The 26,913-nt window shown below is 44.2% G+C and overlaps 1 protein-coding gene across 5 annotated transcripts in view; it reads right to left on the bottom strand.

Annotated features, from left to right (window-relative positions):
* Window positions 1-16,101, bottom strand: part of CSNK2A1 (casein kinase 2 alpha 1) — a 34,854-nt gene extending 18,753 nt beyond the window's left edge. For 3 of the 5 annotated variants that reach the window (XM_077253046.1, XM_077253050.1, XM_077253049.1), the window contains exons 1-3: window positions 15,999-16,101; window positions 5,815-5,993; window positions 683-794 (exon numbers count right to left, since the gene is read on the bottom strand). In XM_077253046.1, coding sequence (XP_077109161.1) covers window positions 683-794; window positions 5,815-5,915 — 213 coding nt within the window. In that variant the 5' untranslated portion in view covers window positions 5,916-5,993; window positions 15,999-16,101. Of the gene's footprint in view, window positions 1-682; window positions 795-5,814; window positions 5,994-15,757; window positions 15,897-15,998 lie in introns of those variants that run through there. The other 2 variants (XM_077253048.1, XM_077253051.1) reach the window with 1 other exon arrangement.
* Between the last annotated feature and the right edge of the window lie 10,812 nt (window positions 16,102-26,913).

The following is a 26,913-nucleotide window of genomic DNA, read 5'->3' as shown; positions in this document are numbered from 1 at the left end:
GAAGACAGGAGGCAGAGATTTCTTCCAGGCACCGCACGTCCCGGAGCCTCTGAAAAAATCATTAGCAAAAGGAAGGAATATGACATTTCTCAACATGAAACGATCAGTTTCATTTAAATCATTCTATGACTCACTTTCATATTTTTTTTTATATGCACTTTAAAACGTGTATTAGGTAAACCTTGTTGCTTTTCTTGAGACGCTTTCTCGGTATTGGTGAGAGGTGAAAACACCATAAGGCTGTGTGCACGTTGCTGATTTTTCACGGTTTTTTTTGCGTTTTTTCGCGATAAAAATGCTATAAAACCGCATACAATATGCATCCCATCATTTAGAATGAATTCCGCAATTTTTGCACATAATGCGTTTTTTTCCTGCGAAAAAAACGCATCGCGGTAAAAAACGCAGCATGTTCATTAATTTTGCTGGGTTTTTTTTGCGGATTTCCCACTATAAAATGCATTGGGAAATGTCCGGAAAAAAAAGCGTCAAAAACGCATGCAGATTTCTCGCAGAAAATTTCAGGTTTTTCTCAGGAATTTTCTGCAAGAAATCCTGAACGTGTGCACATAGCCTAAACGTAAAAAAAAAAAAAAAATCTTAAACAATTTATAAAAAGTAAAAAAAATTGCAAATGAGCTTCAAGTCTGCATTCAGACAACATAAATAGGACTACACCCACCTTCAGAATTTTTACAACGACCTTTTCATTATTGGTGATGTTAATGGCTTCGAAGACTTCACTGTACTTGCCCCGGCCAAGTTTCCTTACCAGTTGGTAGTCATCCTGGTTCCTGTAACAGGAAAACATTTTTCAGCAGATTCACATTAGAACCTTGCAGACATACAGGTCCTTCTCAAAAAATTAGCATATAGTGTTAAATTTCATTATTTACCATAATGTAATGATTACAATTAAACTTTCATATACTATAGATTCATTATCCACCAACTGAAATTTGTCAGGTCTTTTATTGTTTTAATACTGATGATTTTGGCATACAACTCCTGATAACCCAAAAAACCTGTCTCAATAAATTAGCATATTTCACCCGTCCAATCAAATAAAAGTGTTTTTTAATAACAAACAAAAAAACCAACAAATAATAATGTTCAGTTATGCACTCAATACTTTGTCGGGAATCCTTTGGCAGAAATGACTGCTTCAATGCGGCGTGGCATGGAGGCAATCAGCCTGTGACACTGCTGAGATGTTATGGAGGCCCAGGATGCTTCAATAGCGGCCTTAAGCTCATCCAGAGTGTTGGGTCTTGCGTCTCTCAACTTTCTCTTCACAATATCCCACAGATTCTCTATGGGGTTCAGGTCAGGAGAGTTGGCAGGCCAATTGAGCACAGTAATACCATGGTCAGTAAACCATTTACCAGTGGTTTTGGCACTGTGAGCAGGTGCCAGGTCGTGCTGAAAAATGAAATCTTCATCTCCATAAAGCATTTCAGCCGATGGAAGCATGAAGTGCTCCAAAATCTCCTGATAGCTAGCTGCATTGACCCTGCCCTTGATGAAACACAGTGGACCAACACCAGCAGCTGACATGGCACCCCACACCATCACTGACTGTGGGTACTTGACACTGGACTTCAGGCATTTTGGCATTTCCTTCTCCCCAGTCTTCCTCCAGACTCTGGCACCTTGATTTCCGAATGACATGCAAAATTTGCTTTCATCAGAAAAAAGTACTTGGGACCACTTAGCAACAGTCCAGTGCTGCTTCTCTGTAGCCCAGGTCAGGCGCTTCTGCCGCTGTTTATGGTTCAAAAGTGGCTTTACCTGGGGAATGCGGCACCTGTAGCCCATTTCCTGCACACGCCTGTGCACGGTGGCTCTGGATGTTTCCACACCAGACTCAGTCCACTGCTTCCTCAGGTTCCCCAAGGTCTGGAATCGGTCCTTCTCCACAATCTTCCTCAGGGTCCGGTCACCTCTTCTCGTTGTACAGCGTTTTCTGCCACATTGTTTCCTTCCAACAGACTTACCATTGAGGTGCCTTGATACAGCACTCTGGGAACAGCCTATTTGTTGAGAAATTTCTTTTTGGGTCTTACCCTCTTGCTTGAGGGTGTCAATGATGGCCTTCTTGACATCTGTCAGGTCGCTAGTCTTACCCATGATGGGGGTTTTGAGTAATGAACCAGGCAGGGAGTTTTTAAAAGCCTCAGGTATCTTTTGCATGTGTTTAGAGTTAATTAGTTGATTCAGAAGATTAGGGTAATAGGTCATTTAGAGAACCTTTTCTTGATATGCTAATTTTTTGAGACAGGTTTTTTGGGTTATCAGGAGTTGTATGCCAAAATCATCAGTATTAAAACAATAAAAGACCTGACAAATTTCAGTTGGTGGATAATGAATCTATAATATATGAAAGTTTAATTGTAATCATTACATTATGGTAAATAATGAAATTTAACACTATATGCTAATTTTTTGAGAAGGACCTGTAAATCAGTCATTTATCACCAGACACCAGCTCAGATTGGACCTTTCTTCTGGGTAGAGGAAAGCTCTCCATCTAGAAGGGAGGGTCAGAGCTATGACATTATCAGGTATAGGACTATGAACCCTGCTTAATGTCAGGAAAGATTTAGCCATCTGCACTTATGACCCTCGTCACTTGGGAGGAGCCAGGAACAAGGGAGAGAATATATGCAATTACTGCAAGCGCAGATCCACAGCCAGAAAAATGCTCAGGTGACGTGCACACAAAGGCCTATCATTCACAAAGCTGATTTATGGCACTTCTGTATAGCTCACCCCCAAGAGAAAGAAGGGTGTTCATCAAATGACACACTGTGGTATTCTAATTACTAAAAATCATTTTCAATGCAGAATCCAATACAAGAGCCATCCAGAATAGCTGCAATTTTCTTACTTTGTTTACCTGGTGCCAAAAGCAGGGAAGTGTGATACCAATGCATTGTCTATCAGTTATCTAATTGTAAACACTATCCACCGCACTCCCTCAGTGGAATATCTTAGGCAGAAATGTGCAATGATTTTTTGAACATGCTAATTTATTCAATGGAAAAAGAATCAAATATATAGGATCAAACAAAAGGCAATAGTTATCACAATGTGCAAGCGACTCAGAATGTGACGTTTCGACCCTCCCGGGTCTTAATCTAAGGTCGCACTTAATGAGCAATTTCTTATAATAAAGAAAGAAGAACGTCGTCCCTGAGGTATCCAGGGGCAGGTACAATTCTCTAGTAGTAAAAATGGCCTGGTGGGTGATCCGTATATGACCTTATTAAATGTCAATAGTGATGCATCAGCATTCTGCTGAGTATAGTCTCCGTTTTTGGAGCAAAGGTATGGTAGAATGGGTGGTGCTTCTCTGGGTACAACCTTATTAGGGGATAATAGCGGCGCATCAGCGTCTTGCTTGTGTAAGTAGGTGACCCTGTGAGGGTAGACGCCCAGCGTTCCTGTGTCCTGTATTGCGGCCGCAATACAGGACACAGGAACGCTGGGCGTCTACCCTCACAGGGTCACCTACTTACACAAGCAAGACGCTGATGCGCCGCTATTATCCCCTAATAAGGTTGTACCCAGAGAAGCACCACCCATTCTACCATACCTTTGCTCCAAAAACGGAGACTATACTCAGCAGAATGCTGATGCATCACTATTGACATTTAATAAGGTCATATACGGATCACCCACCAGGCCATTTTTACTACTAGAGAATTGTACCTGCCCCTGGATACCTCAGGGACGACGTTCTTCTTTCTTTATTATAAGAAATTGCTCATTAAGTGCGACCTTAGATTAAGACCCGGGAGGGTCGAAACGTCACATTCTGAGTCGCTTGCACATTGTGATAACTATTGCCTTTTGTTTGATCCTATATATTTGATTCTTTTTCCATTGAATAAATTAGCATGTTCAAAAAATCATTGCACATTTCTGCCTAAGATGTTCCACTGAGGGAGTGCGGTGGATAGTGTTTACAATTGTTTGTTGGACCTTAAGGTCTGTGACACCAGCACCCCGATTTACTATAGAGTGCAGGCCAATTATTTATATTTATCAGTTATCTAAGGCTGGTTTCACACTTGCATTTTGATCTGCAGCGTTTTAGCGCTAAAAAACGCATGCGTTTTTTTTTCTATACTTAACATTAAAAAACGCATGCGTTTTGACGCGTTTTCGGCAACGCATGCGTTTTTTGACGCGTGCGTTCAGTTGCAGAAATGCAACCTGTAGTAATTTCTAGCGGCGTTTTTTTGCCGCAAAAAAACGCATGCGTTTATTAGCGGCAAAAAAATGTATTGCGGTCTATGTAAACGCATGCGTTTTTAAGCACATGCGTTTGCTTGCGTTAAAAACGCATGCGTTTTTATAGAAAAACACAAGAAAACACAAGAAAAAACAAGAAAACCCTAACCACAAGAAAAAACAAGAAAACCCTAACCCTAAACACAAGAAAAAACAAGAAAACCCTAACCCTAGGGTTACTAGGGATCCTAACCCTAACCCTAGGGATCCTAACACTAACCCTTAGGGTTAGGATCCTTAGGGTTAGAGTTAGGGTTAGGATCCCTAGGGTTACTAGGGATCCTAACCCTAACCCTAGGGATCCTAACCCTAACCCTTAGGATCCTAACCCTTAGGGTTAGGATCCCTAGGGTTACTAGGGATCCTAACCCTAACTATTTCTGTTTATAGTGGGTTTTCTAGTTGATTTTGATGATAGGCAGCTGTCACACACTTCTCAGCATGCTTTTAAAAAACGCAAACGCAGGAAAAAACGCATGTAAACGTGGCAAAACGCCGCTTTTTTTTTTGCATGCAAAAACGCATGCGTCTAAAAAACGCAGCGTTTTGCCGCGTTTACATGCGTTTTTTCACCACCTGCGTTTTTTTAAAAACGCTGCAGATCAAAACGCAAGTGTGAAACCAGCCTAAGGTGATCAGGGGGTGCTGTGAAATGACAAACTTAAATGCAAGTCACCAACACACATGGTAATAATAATAATAATTTTTATTTATATAGCGCCAACATATTCCGCAGCGCTTTACAACTTATAGAGGGGACTTGTACAGACAATAGACATTACAGCATAACAGAAATCACAGTTCAAAATAGATACCAGGAGGAATGAGGGCCCTGCTCGCAAGCTTACAAACTATGAAGAAAAGGGGAGACACGAGAGGTGGATGGTAACAATTGCTTTAGTTATTTGGACCAGCCATAGTGTAAGGCTCGGGTGTTCATGTAAAGCTGCATGAACCAAATGGTAAGCATCTCACAGCTACTGACTTAAAACCGGAGGGTCACTTTAAAGGGGGGTTGTCCATTACTTTCATATTAATTACCAATACTTAGGATGCGTTATCAATATCACATCAATGTGGGGTATTATTTGATACATGGCAACTCAACGATCCAGTTATCACAAGGCTCCAAGACATTGACCAAAGGAGAAAAAGCTCAGCTTTGTACTCTGATGAGTGGCCATTGCCATGAAGTACACCTCTGTTCCACAGGATCTGAGCTGCAGTTCTTGCCAATGGCCATTAAATATATGAAGTTGTGCTTTTTTTTTTTGGCTCCAGTCAATGTATAAATCAGTCTAGTGACGGAGCAAGCACTGTTCGGGGTGCCGGGTGTCAGACCCACCAATCTGACTGCACTGCTAACTAGTGTATTAGATAAAGACGCAGTGGATGAAGGGAATATAGAAGCTTCACACATTCTTTCAGCTTGCTCTTTCATATTGCCCATCATTAACCCAGGATAAAACGTGATATTACTTGTATGAGGCACTGCTGCAATAATAAGAGACTCACCCCCATTCTACAACATGAGACTCGTAATCCCAATACTCCCGGGGTCTGTGTGTGTTCACATCCGTGTAGACACGGGCCCGGCTTGGCACAGGTCCCGACATGGCGGTCTGATTGGCGGCCAGAGATGGACAGCGACGTTACAGGCCCAATGAAAGTAGTTGTTCGACGGAGGAGTCTCACTGCGAAAAGAGAAAATGGTTTTAGGAAGAACTAAAAACGTACCCCAACGTACATGAAATCCCACAGACCTCATGCTAAAAGCAATTGTCCATAGAGAGCTCTACTGACTACACTTAGCTCTGTGTTTACAGCAGACAAGCAGTACCAAAACTTTATCCCTCGGCCCAGCTGGGACAATTACATCATCTCACCATTTCCCTGTGAAATATTGTAGTCAATAAGATAGAGGTGGCAGTGTTTTTAGCTAATACCACCATTCACCATGTGAACATCTGGAGCCACAGTTATGTCCTGAAAGTACCAGGCCATGTTCTGCAGGAATTTTTGGCTCCTCTCCTCCTCGTACACTATGGTACCATGCCGCCGCTCACTGCTTCATGCAGCATTATCCACCAATTAAACAGTAACTTGACACGGCCAAAGCCTGCAGTGCAAAACAGATCAATGCCTGCTCAGACTGCACCAACACTAAAGTACAGCTACAAGAAAAAACCCTCCACTGTAGCATTAATGGTGGGCAATACCTATTACCATTAGTAGAACTGGCACAATAACACCCGGAGTGATCGAGTAACCATTGCATATGCCTGGTCCACTCCATCTGCGGCTCTAAGAAAAGAATGGATACAAAACACTCAGCTGGGAGCGCAGCCAAAATTCAGAGAACTACAGGTCCTTCTCAAAAAATTAGCATATAGTGTTAAATTTCATTATTTACCATAATGTAATGATTACAATTAAACTTTCATATATTATAGATTCATTATCCACCAACTGAAATTTGTCAGGTCTTTTATTGTTTTAATACTGATGATTTTGGCATACAACTCCTGATAACCCAAAAAACCTGTCTCAATAAATTAGCATATCAAGAAAAGGTTCTCTAAACGACCTATTACCCTAATCTTCTGAATCAACTAATTAACTCTAAACACATGCAAAAGATACCTGAGGCTTTTAAAAACTCCGTGCCTGGTTCATTACTCAAAACCCCCATCATGGGTAAGACTAGCGACCTGACAGATGTCAAGAAGGCCATCATTGACACCCTCAAGCAAGAGGGTAAGACCCAAAAAGAAATTTCTCAATAAATAGGCTGTTCCCAGAGTGCTGTATCAAGGCACCTCAATGGTAAGTCTGTTGGAAGGAAAAAATGTGGCAGAAAACGCTGTACAACGAGAAGAGGTGACCGGACCCTGAGGAAGATTGTGGAGAAGGACCGATTCCAGACCTTGGGGAACCTGAGGAAGCAGTGGACTGAGTCTGGTGTGGAAACATCCAGAGCCACCGTGCACAGGCGTGTGCAGGAAATGGGCTACAGGTGCCGCATTCCCCAGGTAAAGCCACTTTACCTAAGTGGTCCCAAGTACTTTTTTCTGATGAAAGCAAATTTTGCATGTCATTCGGAAATCAAGGTGCCAGAGTCTGGAGGAAGACTGGGGAGAAGGAAATGCCAAAATGCCTGAAGTCCAGTGTCAAGTACCCACAGTCAGTGATGGTGTGGGGTGCCATGTCAGCTGCTGGTGTTTGTCCACTGTGTTTCATCAAGGGCAGGGTCAATGCAGCTAGCTATCAGGAGATTTTGGAGCACTTCATGCTTCCATCGGCTGAAATGCTTTATGGAGATGAAGATTTCATTTTTCAGCACGACCTGGCACCTGCTCACAGTGCCAAAACCACTGGTAAATGGTTTACTGACCATGGTATTACTGTGCTCAATTGGCCTGCCAACTCTCCTGACCTGAACCCCATAGAGAATCTGTGGGATATTGTGAAGAGAAAGTTGAGAGACGCAAGACCCAACACTCTGGATGAGCTTAAGGCCGCTATTGAAGCATCCTGGGCCTCCATAACATCTCAGCAGTGTCACAGGCTGATTGCCTCCATGCCACGCCGCATTGAAACAGTCATTTCTGCCAAAGGATTCCCAACCAAGTATTGAGTGCATAACTGAACATTATTATTTGATGGTTTTTTTGTTTGTTATTAAAAAACACTTTTATTTGATTGGACGGGTGAAATATGCTAATTTATTGAGACAGGTTTTTTGGGTTATCAGGAGTTGTATGCCAAAATCATCAGTATTAAAACAATAAAAGACCTGACAAATTTCAGTTGGTGGATAATGAATCTATAATATATGAAAGTTTAATTGTAATCATTACATTATGGTAAATAATGAAATTTAACACTATATGCTAATTTTTTGAGAAGGACCTGTATATGCAATTAAACAAACGGAAAAATGCATATAGACTTGCTGCCCACCGAAATATTGGAAAAAAACAACAACACACAAACTATCTGCCTCCACAATATAAATGTAGGCTTAATTGAAAACTCCACTCTACAAAATCTTAACTAGGAAGGCAACATTAGCTTTGTTTTAAAAGGTTAGTACCCTTGGGGTCCCAGTTACGGTATTGCTTGTACATCAGTAGTTACCGGTTACTACTCTATGACACTCCCGCACAATGTCTTTTCCTAAGCTTTGCCAATGAATGGATGGAGAGAAACCTATGTATGTAGTATAAGAGGTACTGCCGAGGTTTCCTGGTGTCCTACTGGAGGGGGCTCATAAGTATGAAGACTGCGGATCTCAACAGGAAACTCAACAGGAGCAAGCAGGAGAGAAGTAATGAGTTTTCAATGGTGCCGCCTTATGTGAGAACAAGCAGCAGCTGTATATAATTATAACATGTACGTGGGGGCAGTAAAGTCCAATTAGAGCCACGCCTCCTACTTTCTGTGGACTCGCCCATAGTGTAATAGACGTCACTGCCAACCTACCAGTAGATGCTAAGCCAGGGACACATCGGAAGTGCACACATTGGACACTGATTGGGCACACAAGCGCTGCAACATATCGAGGCAAGAGAGCTGGCTATAGCCATTAGATAACTGAAGCGAGCACTCGTATAGGTAGGTATTCAACACCTATGAGAAACAGTCAGCTTCTCACAACAAGCGCCCCCTGTCTATCAGAAATAAATGCACACCATGCGCATGACCCACCGAACCCCTTTTCCCATTCTACAGTCATGGGCATCCTCTTCCTCGGCCATCACGCCGGAACTTGACGTTACGTCATGTGCCACAATGCACATCCCTCACTGATGTCTGAGGCTTAAAGCCAGAAGCCACAGCCTGGACTGAAGATGCATACGACTGGGAATAGAGGAGGCATGGAGAGCTTTACTATTTGTTTGGCCCTATAGAGGCCACCATTATACGGAATTGCAAAAGGAGAAAAAAAAAAAAAAATGCATTCCCGTGGATACAATTTTTTTTTTTTTTTTTTTTAATGTGAGAATTCAATTACACTTGATTACATTCACTCATCCCTACCCCACATGTAACAACCTATAGAGATGTAATAAAACAGGTCAGCAGAAACCACCGATTACAGACATTCATTCTTAAATCAGGGTGTTCAAGCTAAAGTCAGAACATCTTGCTGTATTTGAAAAGTTCCAAGGGCACCGATACACTAAACACAAAAAAGTGATGTTAATGACACAAAACAAAAAAGGTCTCAGAAAAGCCAACTCCTCTAAGACCAAAATGCCATAAAGCAGCACAGACAAGGCCTCTCCCTTGTGGAAAACTGCAGTGTGCAGGCACCGGGAAAGGTCAGAGAGGCCCGATGCCTGCGCACCGCAGTACTTTGCTCTGCCCTCAACAGGGCAAAGTACGCCTGCGCCGGAGCTGCTGCGTGAATACAAGAGGACGTCATCGTATGAAGACGGGAGGCACCGGACTGGACCGCGACGCCCATCAGACCCGAAAAGAACCGGGACCGCCCCTGGGTGAGTATAATATAATCTGTTTTTCTTTCCTTTTAGGTTACATCGGGGGCTTATCTACAGCATTCCAGAATACTGTAGGTAAGCCCCTGATACCGGTGGCCTTAGCTCATATATGATTTTTGGGGTGACAGATTCCCTTTAATACAGATTGGATACCTGGATATGATTGGTGAAGGTCACTCTGGGGACCCCTCCAATCCAGAGAATAAAAGGTGCCATACTAATTTTGCATCTTGTCTCCTGGCTTTCCTGCTTCATTTGAATGGGGCTGCATCGAATCCCCCCCCCCCCCCCCCCCATAGCAGGTTAGGGCGGCACTGTGCAGGGAAAGAGTGAAGGGGACACAATGGTAAACTATCGCTGCGGCCCCCTCATTCCCTGGATCGGTGGAGGTGTGTGAAAGGTCAGATCATCATTGATCATACCGTTTGACCTCAGGACGTGCAGATGTATTAAGGGGACATGATCGGGCAGGATTTACAGCCTATTAATGATGGCTGTCATTCACTGAAAGCAAGCAGAGATTTTGAAAATTATGAAGAACATTAAATGTATTAAAAAGTTGCAAAACTTGTAATCACAAACTTATTAGGGTTTCGTTACATAAAATTGGGAAAGAAAAAAAAACAAAAAAAAAAACCACATCCAGGGAGCAGAGATCTTTTAGGCGAGATGTAAAGTAGAGCAGTCACAGGATTGTTATTCTCCACGACAAACATTACGCTTTTCACATCTTGGCGCACATGACACTAAAAATAGCGCATGTTCTACTTTGTGTTCAGAGCATCAAAACAAGCAAGATTTATCCAAACCACCCCCCCACCCCACCCCCATCGACTCCTGATGCATCCTCATCCTGTGTGGGGGCGAACTGATTGGCCACACACAGACCCCATCTACCTTGACGGTCCTTGGCCTGCTACAAGGTAGGTCATCTCCCTTGCTGTGCAACATGGTGCCTTAGGCCTTCCAAAACAATATGTTAATGTCCATGTCCACAAGGGTGTGCCCAGTTTTTACACTTAGTAGCTCAAAAGCCAATATCAGGCTTTTATAAACTCCTCCATGTAAGCAGCAGCACTTTCCAGAGCACCATTGTTTGCCCAGTGATGAGGTGTTTTTTTTCTCCCACTGTCAAGGGGAGAAGAAAAAAAAAAAAAAGAAGATACTGAGTGGTTATGGTGTCAATAAAACGGAAGCACAATTTTGGAAAATATTTTCTTTCATACACAGATCCTACAGTTGTTCAAAGAGGAGTCAAGCATGGGGAGAGTATAAAAGGGACCAAAAGAAAATAAGACTAGTAAAACCCACCAAAACAGAGTTTGCATGTGTTTTTCTCCAGCAGGGAAAGGAGAACAACAATGCAAGACCCTCTGCTGGCAGCTTTTCAAGTGGGAACTGCAGAAGACCCCTATAAAATTAGTCTACTTTTCTAAATGCATAAGTATTTAATAGAAAACTGCTTTAAAACTTTGCTCAAAGCTACAAATACAAACCCAAGCAAAAAAAATCTGCAGTTGCTTATCTAATTCCTGTGCTATGTCCCAGTGGTAACATCCTGTATACTAATGAAGCTAGTGATTGCCTGCAGCGGTCATCTGACGTATTTGGGGTATAACAGAAGCCCATGAAGGAGGGCCAAGGGAAGACCCTTAACCATAGGGATTAAATGGGCGAGTATAGATAACTTTACAAAAAATCTGCATACGGTATGTAATAATTTGTTAGTTGGTAAAGTTTTAGATAACTTTAGAAACTCCTTGACTATTAGTCATGTAATCATCTGCATGGAGGGCGTGCAATCATACAAATATCCCGCATCATGAGATCTGTACACCAGAGAGGAACAAACTATGCACCCACCAGGTTCCAAAAACCTAACCAATCTGAAACCCTGTGATATGTAATGAGCTAAGGACCAGGACAACTTCATAGATTTGGAAATTGGATTAAGATATTTTAAGATTCGGGGGAAGAATAAGAAATGCACTGTGCAGCATAAAGGGGAATGTTTGTATTGAAAAACACCTACAACAAGCGCAGCAGATACTGGCCCTCCCCAGGTCCAGCACCATCTCACTGGTCCAGTTGGTCTCAGTGTTTAGGCTGCAGCAGCGAGGTTGTCACGCATTGCTGCTGTAGGCAATCACTAAGCCCAGTGGCTGGCATCGCCAACCTCGCCACAGACATAAGCTCAGTGATTGGTCACACGGTTTATGTGCGCCATCGACATGACGTCACCGCCGCAGCGATAGGGAGCAGGTGCTGGACCCAGTGATGGCAAGTATCTGATGTATTAACAGAAAAACGGCTCGCACATCCTAACCAGTGTGAATAGGTGCATACCAGGAGCAGCTACCTCCATACATAAATATACAAAAAAAGTATCTGATGTATGTTATTTTAGGTATTTTACAGTGTATGGGGTCCAGTTTCCTGAAAGTGAACAAAATATAACCTGATAAACTCTCTAAATAAGGGGAAAAAATATATATATTTCAGAGTTCACACGCTGTCATCACACAATATGCCATTTTACTATTGTAATAAAAGTACACAGGAGTTGTCCACCTCTGGGGACTTTTTAAAATTTACATATGTGTATTAATTTGTTTTAGTTAAAATTTGTGTACGGCTTGGTTTTTTCAGGCTTTGCTTCCCACCACATTCAACTTTGATGTGGTCTGCATGGAGCCTGCTGAGAGGATGTCAGAAAAGTTAAATGCTCACCCAGTGGATAAGATGTGAATGCTGACAGTCATTTAGCCCATTCTGCAGCCTGTAATACCTAGTACCACAGAGGCTGTAGAAGGTGCAAAAACTAATAAATTACAAAAATTATTTTCAGCCAATGACCTGCTAACAAAAAAGTTATTGCAGAGGTGAACATACCCGAAGCATAGAATATAGATAGTGTACATTGGTATTGCATCTTCCTTGTCCATTCACCTGTGCACACCCATGCAGCTGTCTGCACAGATGACAGGTGATCAGAGATCTTGTACCCAGCAGGCGAGACTAAAATACATGATAAACGAGTAATAAGATCAGTGCCACATTTAGCCACTTATCACAAACGGATTTACAGCCTAAGCACAGACTTTACCTCTAGTTATATGCTGACACCTGAAAGCAGGACACCAATGGCAACCCTAGGGCGGACAGCCAACATGAACCTCCTGAATTGAAGCCCTAAAGTGCCCCCCTCATGATCAGTTGTACACAAGATTGAATGCAGGGGGGGTTAAAGTGGGCTTCTGCCTATAAGGGCTTGTTCAGACTTTGCTGCGGATTTTTCCACAGCAGATTTGGAAAAACCGCAGTGCAAATCCGCTGCGGTTTTCACAGCGGATTTTCCTGCGGTTTCTTCTGTGGATTCCTCTGCGGGTTTTCAACAGCACTTTCCTATTGGTGCATGTTGAAAACCGCTGCGGAATCAGCAGAAAGAAGTGACCGCAGCAATTCCACGCGGGTTTTAAAGGGATTTTCCGCAATGTGGGCACAGCGGTTTTTGTTTTCCATAGGGTAACATTGTACTGTACCATGCATGGAAAACTGCTGCGGATCCGCAGCGTCAAATCCGCTGCGGATCCGCAGCAAAAACCGCAAAGTGTGAACATAGCCTAAGGCTACGTGCACACGTTGCAGATTTGACTGTGGAATTTTCTGTGCAGATTCTGCATTTCTTGGCAGAAAAAAAACAGGTCAGAATCTGCTCCTTTTTTTGGTATGTGCACAGAATGCAGATTTTTTTGTGCGGATTTCTTCCTGTTTTTTACCCCTGCGGATTTCTATTATGGAATGGATGCAGAAACACAGCAGGTCGGCAAAAAGAATTGACATGGTCCTTTTTTTAATCTGCTGCGTTTTCAGTGTGGATTTTTCCACACCATTAGCACAGCATTTTCTTGCCATTGATTTACATTGTACTGTAAATCACTTGTGGTTCTGCCACGTTTCTGTGCGGGAAAAAAAAACGCTGCAGTTCTGCAGGAAATCTGCAACGTGTGCACATACCCTAAAAGCCTGAGCTGTCAGAAAGGAACTCCCCTCCCCCAAGGAGGATCGCCATCATGAAGAAATCCAGTTACATAAACAAATCTGTTCTTCACCACGTGATGCTGCAGCGTAGTTTTCAAAATGGTGGTTTCTATGATGGAGCAAATATTAAAGACGCAGCGGGCACTGCTATTGCATATTGTGACCACGATCAAATACTAATCCCTACAGAACTTATTTTTCCCCTACTGGTTCCTGACCACTCGGGGTGCCCGTACTGATCTGGAGACCACTGCACATTCGCACTAGCATCTCCACCCTTTAAGCAGAAGTATTTTTAACTTTACCACAGCCCCTCTCCTTTTAATCAAGAAGGGGTTTCCATTAAAAGTTGTAGTCCACATGACACTACTCATGCTCAACCATGAGGGGAGTAGAAAAAAAAAAAGGGCAACTAACTACTTTGGTAATTTCATCATGACCCCGAATTATATGAATGGATGCCGTGTGGTAGGTATACCAGGGCTGTGGACCGTATGCAAAGGTTCAGACCTCGACTCCTTCATAAAATTGCCCATAATTCGCTATAATATAGTAGAACAGTAATAACACCATCAGTGGCGACTCCGATTTATAGGAACATTGATATTGCCAGATCTAAACTTCTCAAAATCCCTATGAAAGTTAATAATTTAACCAATATTAACTTTTTTAAGTTTGAAATGAAAATTTCCACCGACTCCACAGCTCTGGTGTATACATACCCTCACCGGGAAATAACAGAGGCTCAGCTTACTGTACGGAGGTGGCCATTCAGGCAGCACAATCCGCCGCAAATCTGCACATTCATTACACTGCAGAATAATCTGCACTTTTGATCATTGCAATAAAATAGTTGATTTCCTCAAAATTTCTTTCGGATCGTGAAAGTCTGCCGTAAAATGTCACTGACCTGGGAAATTAATGACACGTATGGAGTTTCTGGGCTTTCAGTCTACAAAAATATTTACCGTACTCACCCGACAGTCAGTCCCATGTTGTCATTTACGTTTACCAGGCGGCAGGGACTTTGCATCCATAGTAACATCACATGACTGTGCTTCCAATAACTACAGCAGGGCATTATGTCACCTAGCAAGTATCACTGATCTACCTCTGACCACTACCTTAAAAATAGGGAAAAAAATAAATATACATTTTTTTTTACTTTCTTCTGGCCCAAGTGGCGCTCCTTGGTACCCAGTACTGTACTAACATCCGGCGGGCAGGAGAGGAAGGTTACGTGATTGCTGCAGCCAATGATCAACTTCAGCATTGACACCGGTCTGGGAGGGAAGCTTTTTCCTCCCTGAGCCGATTAATAAGGTGTCGCACAGTAGTCGACAACACCTTTATCATTCAGATCATAAAGCAGAAAATCATGTTTTTGGGACAGGTGGCTTTCATGTAAATATGTTACCTATACAAGTATAAGTTGCCCATGGGTGCGACCTCAGCGAGGTATCGAGGGTGACCGATCTGACAGCAGCGCCAGGCCGGAGGGCACACACCTAACGTGGTCACACCGCAACGGCATAACCTCATCATAGCATCAGTTCGGAGATGAACCCGCTTCATATTGACATCCTCCGCATCACGTCCCCGGGGACAGATACAATTGCACAATAAACAGTTCTTCGTGGTAACGCACAGACGCAGTCATGTGACAGGCGCCATAAAGTCAGGACTAGTGTGACACAAATTAGTCTCTGAGGTTAATAAATGCAAGAAAAGTTCCATTTCTCATAATGGGACATCACAAGACACAGATAACCCCCATCCTCCCCCAGGAGAACCCCCATCCTCCACATCTAATAACCAGGCGAGACATAATCCACGTCCCCTCACCCCCCGGACTGTGCCCGCAAGGCCTCCTCCATCCCGGCACCACACCCGGAGGCCCCATCCCCCACCTCACAGAACACATGAGGCCTTAGGAGGCCCCCGGCGCCGCCATCACTCAGGCCTCGGCCACCTCACGTTACCCTGGAGCTCCCCGGAAAGGATACCCCGCCCCCTCCTCCTTCTCTTCACACCCGGAGATGGCGGGCGTCCAGGTAACGCCAGGCTCCGCCCCGCGGGGGGCTCCTCTCCGAGTGCTACCACCGCGCCCAGCTCCCCTCACACCCCAGACCCGGCTCTCTGTCCCCGCACCTGCTGTTCCCGCTCCCCGCGGCCGCCGCTCCCGCCGGGATCACACAGACAATATGGCGGAGACACACGGCCGCCAGCCGCAGGGACCACAGCGAGGCTGACCGGAAGCGGAAATACACTCTGAAGGCAGCCGAAAAGGGCGGGTAATTCCGGCTGCCATCTTGTGAGTGGAAACTAAACCGTGGTTAGATGACTGGAAACCGAAATTTGACGGCAATGAGGGGACTGGTAGAAGTCTATGTAGGGGGTGGGAGAGCGGGTAACGGGGGAGTAAAAGCTTCCGCAGGGCCGCGCTCGTCAAGTCTACCTCACCTGACTAAGCAGAAAAAAAATCTTGCCAGTCGCAAGATGGCGTCTAGTGGCGTTTGTAGGCTGGTGTACGCATGCGCACAGCGTCCGAGCGGTAGTAAGGGCATTGTGGGAATTGTAGTTCTAGAAATTGATATTTTTTTTCCTGTTTTCTAATGCGAAGCTATGAGCCTGTGACATAATGCAATAAATATAGATGTGTGATGATGGCACCTGGTGGTGGAAGGATACGGGGGTGGGGTTGGGCCTGGACCTGAGTTGTAGGGTCAAGGCTGGGATCACTCAGCAGGGTCCTTGTAGTAAAGCTGCCTGCAGTGAGCTGGGGTATCAGGTTCTGTCACACGAGTATGAGATGTGCCCTCACCTGGGGGATGCCATTACCACATACTGCACCATAACCCCCAGCATGCGTCCGTCTGGTCACTTGGCTTCATCCGCGTCCACGTAACATATCTGACACGTGGCGGCTGTCGCCCTCCCGTCCCAACATCACAGCTTTTACCATGGAACACGATCGACGTCACGTTCATCAACATTTCTGACAACGTCTCAAATTCACAAAATGTCACCCAGTACGGTTGTCACTAACCCGCTCCGTCTGATGCCGCGAGGTCGGATCCAGACATGGCAGAAATCACACTACAGTCACCCGCGGAGGAGCTTTTCATAATCCCAACTGCACGGACCAAACCTGCAGAATGTTTTTAAATGGGTCGTCCACTTTTGGGGACAATTCTGTCTTAAAGAGAGCAACAAATAAATAACGGACCCTGTAATAATCAATGGGACCCCTCTGCTTCCGTTACACAAGGGTCTTGTATTGGTCACGAATTCTGCATGTCTGTTCCTAAAACAGAAGTGTGAACTTAGCCCGATACATTGCAAATGTTACTGTTCCAACCAGTGTGGCTTTATCTACAACAAATCCGCACGCATTACCGGAGGATCTTGTTACCGTATGTCCCGCTATATATTGCCAAAGGAGAAATTTGATGTGAAAATGTGCAGAAAAAAATTATATTTAATTTGCGCTGCAGGTTAATTTATGCATAAAGACATTTTTTTGCAGCGTTTGGATATTTATTAAAATAACATCCACTTTGCTGCCACTGTAAATCCACTACAGATTTTCTACTCACAAAACTGAACAAAATCCACTGCATGTTAGCGCAACTTAAAGAGGTTGACCACTACTTTTTTTTATTGATAGCACCGTCAATATCGGATTGGTATGAGTTCACACTCCAGCGATCAGCTGTTATTTGCAGCAGGAAGTAGCAACTTTATCATAGTGGCCGGGTAATGCAGATCCCCTCCCCCCATTCATTTGAATAGGGGGAGGAAGTGTGGATCTGTAGTACCCAGTTGCGGCCACTATACTTATGATGGCGCATCTGAAAACTTCCCGCTGGGATCGGTAACAGCTGATTGGCGGGGATGCCGGATGTTGCAGCCTCACTTATCAGATATTGTTCCTATCCTAATGATAGGCCCCAGCAATAGAAAAAAGTAGAGGCCAATCCCTTTAAGGGTTTAACCATATGCAACTCTACTGGCAAATTTTGCCCAAATTGTTGGTAAAATCTGCCTGTGACATCCGTGGTGAATATTCATTGAAATAGTTGACATGTTGCGGATTTAAACAGTTTGTCCAAGACTATTTTTTTTACTATAGGCCTAAAACTAACAGGCAGGTAGGCGCTAACTACCTGCCTGTTGTGCCTGGCGCCGATCTCTGCCGGCGATTCAACGGCTTCCACTGATATCACATCATGCTGATTGATGTGCTATCTAACAGTGAAGAGTCAGCTGTCAATCAGCATGACGGCAGTCACTCCCTGTCAACAGAGAGGAAGAGGATGAGCTGCTCTCTTGACGTGCAGCAGCTGAATCACCTTCAGGGTCCGTCAGTGACCGCTATGTGCCGGCGCTGGATAGAACAGGCAGCCGGGTACTTAAAAACAAACCGGCAAGTAGTTGTTAAGTCCATAGTAAAGAAAAAAAAATTCATGGACAAACCTTGAGAGTTTCTTAAGAGTACGGATGAGGTTGGGTAGTCTCGTCCATTTTGCTGCTACTGTAAGCACTTATGGTTTGGATGGCTAATTCCGCAGTCTATACGCTACCTACAAAAATAGCCCAATAATAAAACCTCACTAGTAGCCCTAGTTTTCGGTTCTGAGCGACAATGCGCTGAGCCCACAGACATTTAAGCTGTCACTATTTTTAACAATCGCCACTACAATTAGCGAATCTGTGACAATTAGCAGTACATTACACGCAGTTTTTGCAACAACCACAATGTGTGAATAAACCAAAAAATAAATTTACACATCAAAGCGCTTAAAGGGGTTTATTTTTAAATTATAAATATTTACAACGTTTTCATATTTTTGCATTCGGAAAAGCTCCCCAATATTCAGATATGAGTGTAGGCCTGGACGCCCCAGCTCCTGCATCTGTTCTAAACAGCTGTATCCTGTGTCAGTACATCACCAGTGCTGTGTGTTATGGACTGATCGCATCAGTCACTAAGCCAGCCCCCTTCTCTGTCACAGCTGATTCATACACAAGAGAAGGGGGGACTGGTTCAGCAATTAAAATGAGGTTGTCAGGCAGCCTCCTTTACACACAGCATTGGTCACGAGTGCAATGTAGGTCCAAAGGGGAACACCTTTGTAATATACGGTACATTAAAGCACCACTCCAGCGATTTTTTAAATTTTACTGCCACTTTTGTACGTTCCCCACACTTAGTCTTATACTTACCAGCCGTCTCTTCATCTGTTCTTGGCGCAGCTCCAGTCGTCCTCTGCAGATTGTGACCTGCCGGATGGCTCCAGAGTTTGCTTGGCGGATCGGCAGTCACAACTCAAGGTACGTCTATGGGAGCAGGAACAAGACCTGAACGAGGAACATATAGACTTACACTGAGAGCTTGTGGCCGCTGCTTCTGACTTCCGGTCAATCAAAAGTTGTGTTTACAAGATGGCGACGCGGGACTTGGTAAGAGCTGAAGTCAGCGGCTGGTAACTGTAATACTAGGAGCTTAGATTAGTGGCACCACCAGCACTGCAATAAAAAAAACCCTGACGCAGAATTCGCCCGACAGTATTTTTTTCTCCAATGTCCGCAGAAAAAAACTGACGGCCCTCGGACCGCTGTTATTCAATAAGGCTGTTCAGATGACAGTTTTTTTTTCTTAACATGGATCAAATGTTCTCATGAAAAAAAATTGCAGCGTGCCCTAATCACTTCAGTATTTCAGATGAGACTCGCCCTTTCAAGTCTATGGGTGCACAAAAAGATTTCGGATCCCATACGGATCAACCATATAGAATCGGATATTTATGGATACGTTATAATTCTTAACATAGGGAACTGTTTTTTGATCTTGTAAATTTTCTTCATTGCTGATGTATATATACGGATGACAGTACAGATGAACTGAACTGACGCCACCACTGTGACTGATACAAGAACGCTGCAGAGGGGGGTAAAGTTAATTTTGGCAGGTATCATCTAACCTAAACCATGTTATCTGCACGTAGACCAAGTTGTATGTATTGATATTTTAAATATACTTTTTCCCCCCCAAATGGACAACCCCTTGGAGTCAGGATTACCTAAATTTCCTTTTAAATTATCTACCTGGTCCTCTTCTATTGATAGAGCTGCGGTTTGTTCTCCAGAGCTGCTATTCCTTCAGTATGAGGGGTCAGGAAGGCCAGCTTTTCTGTAGGTGCTATGGAGAGCTGGTATTTGGTCGGCCACCTCCTCTTCCTCTCTTGGTGTCTGACATTTGTATATGTTAATCCTGAAGTCATAAAACCTTTTTTTAATAGTACTGAAGGGGAAGGCACCAAAGTCAAGGAAGTCCACATAATAGAAATCCTCCCAAGGTTGAATATCTCTTTATATCCATCTCCTGCCTCATCTGAGGCTCCAGCTTTTGCCCTGTTCTTGCCTATAAGGCTGGGTTCACATGAGCATATTAAAAAAAATTGACAAAAACTCTGACAATTTTTTTCTCACTTGTCATCCGTGTGCAATCCGTGTTTTTTACTGCAGCAGATACTAACACTTTACAAGACCATTTACAGTTTCCTATGCTTAAGAATTGCAATGTATTCATAAAAAATGGTTGTATATGGGTGTTCCATATGGAATGTTTTGTTGCTTGTTTGCAAACCCATAGATTTTAATGGGTGATACTGACCATTACAGAATAAACTAGGGCATGGTGAGACTTCTTTCACATGCAGATTCGGTCTGTAAAAAACAAACAAAAAATGCTGATCTGAACAGACCAATTGAGTAAAAATTGTCAGTGACCAGAAAAATGCCCACAGGAAAAATGCCCACATGGAAATTTGCCCACACGGAAAATTGCCCACATGGAAATTTGCCCACACGGAAAATTGCCCACATGGAAAATTGTCCACATGGAAAATTGCCCACATGGAAAATTGCCCACACGGAAAATTGCCCACACAGAAAATTGCCAATTATAGGTGAGATGCTCTGCAGGATAGAGAACAGCAAAGATCTATAGGTTAAATGCTCTGCAGGACAGGGGGATAGTGTGCAGGTATATGTGAGATACTCTGCAGGGCAAAAGGATAATATGGAATTATAGGTGAGATGCTCTGCAGGACAGAATAGTATAGAATTATAGGTGAGATGCTCTGCAGGACAGGGGATAGTAGGCAGGTATACGTGAGATACTCTGCAGGGCAAAAGGATAGTATAGAATTATAGGTGAGATGCTCTGCAGGACAGGGGGATAGTAGGCAGGTATACGTGAGATGCTGTGCAGGGCAGAAGGATAATATAGAATTATAAGTGAGATGCTCTGCAGGACAGAGAATAGCATAGAATAATAGGCGAGATGCTCTGCAGGACAGAGAATAGCTTAGAATTATAGGCGAGATGCTCTGCAGGACAGAGAATAGCAAAGATCTATAGGTTAAATGCTCTGCAGGTCAGGGGGATGGTAGGCAGGCATACGTGAGATGCTGTGCAGGGCAGAAGGATAATATAGAATTATAGGTGAGATGCTCTGCAGGACAGAATAGTATAGAATTATAAGTTAAATGCTGTGCAGGATGGGGATAGCATGCAGGTATACGTGAGATGCTCTGCAAGGCAGGAGAATAATATAGAGCTATAGGTGGGATGCTCTGCAGCACAGAAGAATGTCAGCGAAAATTGCCCATACAGAAAACTACCCACAAGTTTCTTAAGAACAGTTTACAATAACAGTTTGCAATAACTTGCAAACCTGCAAATAATTAGCCACCGGGTGATGGTCCTTGACTTCCATGGGCTCCATTGAAATGCAATACAGCACAGCACAGGCAGCGAAGAAAATGCAGAATGGATTTCAACAAAGGCCTCTGGGCTCAGTTTACTTCTCCAGGTTCTACAGGTTCGGTTCACTGATCCCTCGTTCCAGAGTACTGATTCTGTTCTTACGAGTTGTCATTCCACTGTGCTAACAATAATTCCACTGTCATTGTGGTGTGTATGGGCCTAGAGACCCTTATTCCACTCTCACTGTGGTGTGTATGGGCCTAGAGACCCTTATTCCACTCTCAGTGTGGTTTGTAAGGGCCTAGAGACCCTTATTTCACTCTCACTGTGGTGTGTATGGGCCTAGAGACCCTTATTCCACTCTCACTGTAGTGTGTATGGGCCTAGAGACCATTATTCCACTCTCAGTGTGGTGTATATGGGCCTAGAGACCCTTATTCCAGTCTCACTGTGGTGTGTATGGGCCTAGAGACCCTTATTCCACTCTCACTGTGGTGTGTATGGGCCTAGAGACCCTTATTCCACTCTCAGTGTGGTTTGTAAGGGCCTAGAGACCCTTATTTCACTCTCACTGTGGTGTGTATGGGCCTAGAGACCCTTATTCCACTCTCACTGTAGTGTGTATGGGCCTAGAGACCATTATTCCACTCTCAGTGTGGTGTATATGGGCCTAGAGACCCTTATTCCAGTCTCACTGTGGTGTGTATGGGCCTAGAGACCCTTATTCCACTCTCACTGTGGTGTGTTTGGGCCTAGAGACCATTATTCCACATTCAGTGTGGTGTGTATGGGCCTAAAGACCCTTATTCCAGTCTCACTGTGGTGTGTCTGGGCCTAGAGACCCTTATTCCACTCTCAGTGTGGTGTGTCTGGGTCTAGAGACCCTTATTCCACTCTCAGTGTGGTGTCTGGGCCTAGAGACCCTTATTCCACTCTCAGTGTGGTGTGTATGGGCCTAGAGACCCTTATTCCTCTCTCATTGTGGTGTGTGTGGGCCTAGAGACCCTTATTTCACTCATTGTGGTGTGTGTGGGCCTAGAGACCCTTATTCCACTCTCAGTGTGGTGTATGAATACATTTTCAAATGGTGGGTGCCACGAGAAAAAATGAAGTGAAAGAGAGAATACTAATAAAATCAATAAATTTATTCAGAACTTATTCTAAAAGTGTGTAACACATGATATAAAATTAGACAAAAAAGAAAAGGGGGGAACGGAAACCTCCAAATACCAGGGGAGGCACACCACAGCACTATGGCACAACAAGAAATCGAAAAAAGCTAGATTAATATACCACAGGGCTATATTTATATCCAGAATTCATAAAGCTTATAGGATTTAGGCATCAAAAACGTGCACAGCGCACAGAACTATATGTCAGATAGTAGTATGTTAAGAAAAGTGCGTATGATAACCAACCAGATATACCCAGTGTATTAGCATCAATGTGCTGTGAAACACTTGGGGAGTGAAAGTGTCACTATATGCACTGATTAGATATATCATTTGAGCAGATCTTAATTCTTAGACGGGGTAAATTACCTGTAATTATAGGTGTCAGGGGTCTGTGCGCCCAGGTCAGGGTGATGTGGAGGCCTCCCGCGCCCGACAAGCGCCGTTTCGCAGATAGCTTCTTCCAAATGGGGCGTGGATGTGTGGTGTGTCTGGGCCTAGAGACCCTTATGCCACTTTCAATGTGGTGTGTCTGGGCCTAGAGACCCTTATTCCACTCTCAGTGTGGTGTGTCTGGGCCTAGAGACCCTTATTCCACTCTCAGTGTGGTGTGTCTGGGCCTAGAGACCCTTATTCCACACAGTGTGGTGTGTATGGGCCTAGAGACCCTTATTTCACTCTCATTGTGGTGTGTGTGGGCCTAGAGACCCTTATGCCTCTCTCATTGTGGTGTGTGGGCCTAGAGACCCTTATTTCACTCTCACTGTGGTGTGTATGGGCATAGAGACCCTTATTCCTCTCTCATTGTGGTGTGTGTGGGCCTAGAGACCCTTATTCCTCTCTCATTGTGGTGTGTGTGGGCCTAGAGACCCTTATTTCACTCTCATTGTGGTGTGTGTGGGCCTAGAGACCCTTATTCCACTCTCAAGTGTGGTGTGTCTGGGCCTAGAGACTCTTATTCCACTCTCAGTGTGGTGTGTATGGGCCTAAAGACCCTTATTTCACTCTCATTGTGGTGTGTGTGGGCCTAGAGACCCTTATTCAAATCCACTCTGCATCTTCTTTCATCCTATGCCTGCCTGCACCTGCAGTATGAGTATGATACATAACTACATAGGATCTGTTCACTCTTATGCTTGGTAGTCATAAGTGGAAAGGGAAGGAAGTGCAGGCGCCAGATTCACTGCCACTGAAATCAATGGGAGAGCGGCGCTGCTATGGCATTTCCGGCTCCTCTGACAGAATCTCACCTTTCTGCGGTGTCTTCTGGGCTTCTAGGACCAACTATCTCTGTCAGCAGCACCCTGGTTTTGGTGGGCTCCCACTGAGATGATAATTAGTGATGAGCGAGTGTACTCGTTGCTCAGGTTTTCCCGAGCACGCTCGGGTGGTCTCTGAGTATTTGTTAGTGTTCGGAGATTTAGTTTTCATCGCCGCAGCTGAATGATTTACAGCTACTAGCCAGCATAAGTACATGTGGGGGATACGTGGTTGCTAGGGAATCCCCACATGTATTCAAGCTGGCTAGTAGCTGTAAATCATTCAGCTGCGGCGATGAAAACTGTTGTGGATTCTGTTTTTGGGCTCCCTCTGGTGGTTACAACTGGTACTGGGTGACTTTGGTGGGTTGCGGTCTCTGGTTTCCACCTGTCCATCTGAGGCTGGGTGTTTCCTATTTAACCTGGCTTTCCTGTCATTCCCTTGCCGGCTATCAATGTATTCAGATGTGCTCAGTTTGGTTCTGACTACCTGCTTCCAGATCTCTCAGGATAAGCTAAGTTATGCTTTTCAGTTGTTTTGTTTTTTGTCCAGCTTGCTAAATATTACTCTATGCTAGTTGGAAGCTCTAGTGGGCTGAGGTGCTCCCCATGTGCCATGAGTTGGCACATGGGTGCTTGTAATCTCAGGATGGTTTTTGATTAGGGTTTTTTGCTGACCGCTCAGACCCCTTTTGTATCCTTCTGCTTTCTAGTTATAGCGGGCCTCGTTTTGCTAACTCTATTTTCATATCTATGTGCGTGCCTTCCTCTCATTTTCACCGTCAATACATGTGGGGGGCAACTATACCTTTGGGGTTTATTTCTCTGGAGGCAAGTTAGGTCTTTATTTTCTCTGCAGTGCTAGTTAGCTCTTAGGCTGGCGCGAGGCGTCTAGAATCAACGTAGGCACGCTCCCTGGCTATTTCTAGTTGTGTTTGTCAGGAGTAGGGCAGCGGTCAGCCCAGGTTCCATCACCCTAGAGCTCGTCCGTTATTTGAGTTATTTTTTGCTTGTCCAGTGCGATCCCCTAGCCATTGGGATCCATAACAGTATAACCGGCCAGCAAAGTGTTAATTGTTTGGGCTGAAGCAGGAGAAAAAGAAGTGTTGAAGGGAAATTTTTTTTTTTTTCCCTCAGAGTTTTGCTGCCTAGCCTTTAATTGCTGTCTAGCTGCTTCTTACCTCCTCTTAACCCTTGAATGGCTCTGACCTTAGCTGTTTAATATGGATGTCCAGAGTTTGGCTTCCAGCCTGAATAATCTCGCTGCAAAAGTTCAAAACATACAGGATTTTGTTGTTCACACTCCTATGTCTGAACCTAGAATTCCTATTCCAGAGTTTTTTTCTGGAGATAGATCTACCTTCCTGAATTTCAGGAACAATTGCAAATTGTTTCTTTCTTTGAAATCTCGCTCCTCTGGAGACCCTGCTCAGCAGGTCAAGATTGTAATATCTTTCCTGCGGGGCGACCCTCAGAATTGGGCATTTGCATTGGCACCAGGGGATCCTGCATTGCTCAGTGTGGATGCGTTTTTTCTGGCACTGGGATTGCTCTATGAGGAACCTAACCTGGAGATTCAGGCTGAAAAGGCTTTATTAGCCCTCTCTCAGGGGCATGATGAAGCGGAAGTATATTGTCAAAAATTTCGGAAATGGTCGGTACTTACTCAGTGGAATGAGTGCGCCCTGGCTGCAAACTTCAGAGATGGTCTTTCTGAGGCCATTAAGGATATTATGGTGGGGTTCCCTGCGCCTACAGGTCTGAATGAGTCTATGACTATGGCCATTCAGATTGATCGGCGTTTGCGGGAGCGCAAACCTGTGCACCAGTTGGCGGTGTCTTCTGAACAGGCACCTGAGACTATGCAATGTGATAGAATTCAGTCCAGAAGTGAACGGCAAAATTATAGGCGGAAAAACGGATTGTGTTTTTATTGTGGTGATTCAGCTCATGTTATATCAGCATGCTCTAAACGCACAAAAAAGGTTGATAAATCTTTTGCCATTAGTACTCTGCAGTCTAAGTTCATTTTGTCTGTAACTCTGATTTGTTCACTGTCATCCATTTCCGTCGATGCTTATGTGGATTGGGGCGCTGCCCTGAGTCTTATGGATTGGTCATTTGCCAAACGCTGCGGTTTTAGTCTGGAGCCTCTGGAAGTTCCTATTCCTCTGAAGGGAATTGACTCTACACCACTGGCTATGAATAAACCGCAGTACTGGACACAAGTGACCATGCGCATGACTCCCGTTCATCAGGAGGTGATTCGCTTCCTTGTACTGTATAATTTACATGATGTACTAGTGCTTGGGCTGCCATGGTTACAAACTCATAATCCAGTCCTGGATTGGAAAACAATGTCTGTGTTAAGCTGGGGATGTCAGGGGGTTCATGATTATGCACCTCTGATTTCAATCGCTTCATCTACTCCTTCTGAGGTCCCTGCGTTTTTGTCTGACTATCGGGATGTTTTTGAGGAGCCTAAGCTCAATTCGCTCCCTCCTCATAGGGATTGTGATTGTGCTATAGAATTAATTTCTGGCAGTAAGTTCCCTAAGGGTCGTTTATTTAATCTGTCAGTGCCAGAGCATACTGCTATGTGGAATTATATTAAGGAGTCCTTGGAAAAGGGACATATTCGTCCATCTTTGTCCCCTCTGGGAGCAGGTTTTTTTTTTCGTGGCTAAAAAAGATGGTTCCCTGAGGCCTTGTATAGATTATCGCCTTCTGAATAAGATTACAGTCAAATATCAGTATCCATTGCCATTATTGACTGATTTGTTTGCTCGCATTAAGGGGGCTAGGTGGTTCACTAAGATAGATCTTCGCTGTGCGTATAATCTTGTGCGGATAAAGCAG

This window comes from Ranitomeya variabilis, chromosome 4 (genome assembly GCF_051348905.1).
Source record: "Ranitomeya variabilis isolate aRanVar5 chromosome 4, aRanVar5.hap1, whole genome shotgun sequence".
NCBI classification, from domain to species: domain Eukaryota; kingdom Metazoa; phylum Chordata; class Amphibia; order Anura; family Dendrobatidae; genus Ranitomeya; species Ranitomeya variabilis.
This window is presented reverse-complemented; position numbering and strand designations above follow the sequence as displayed.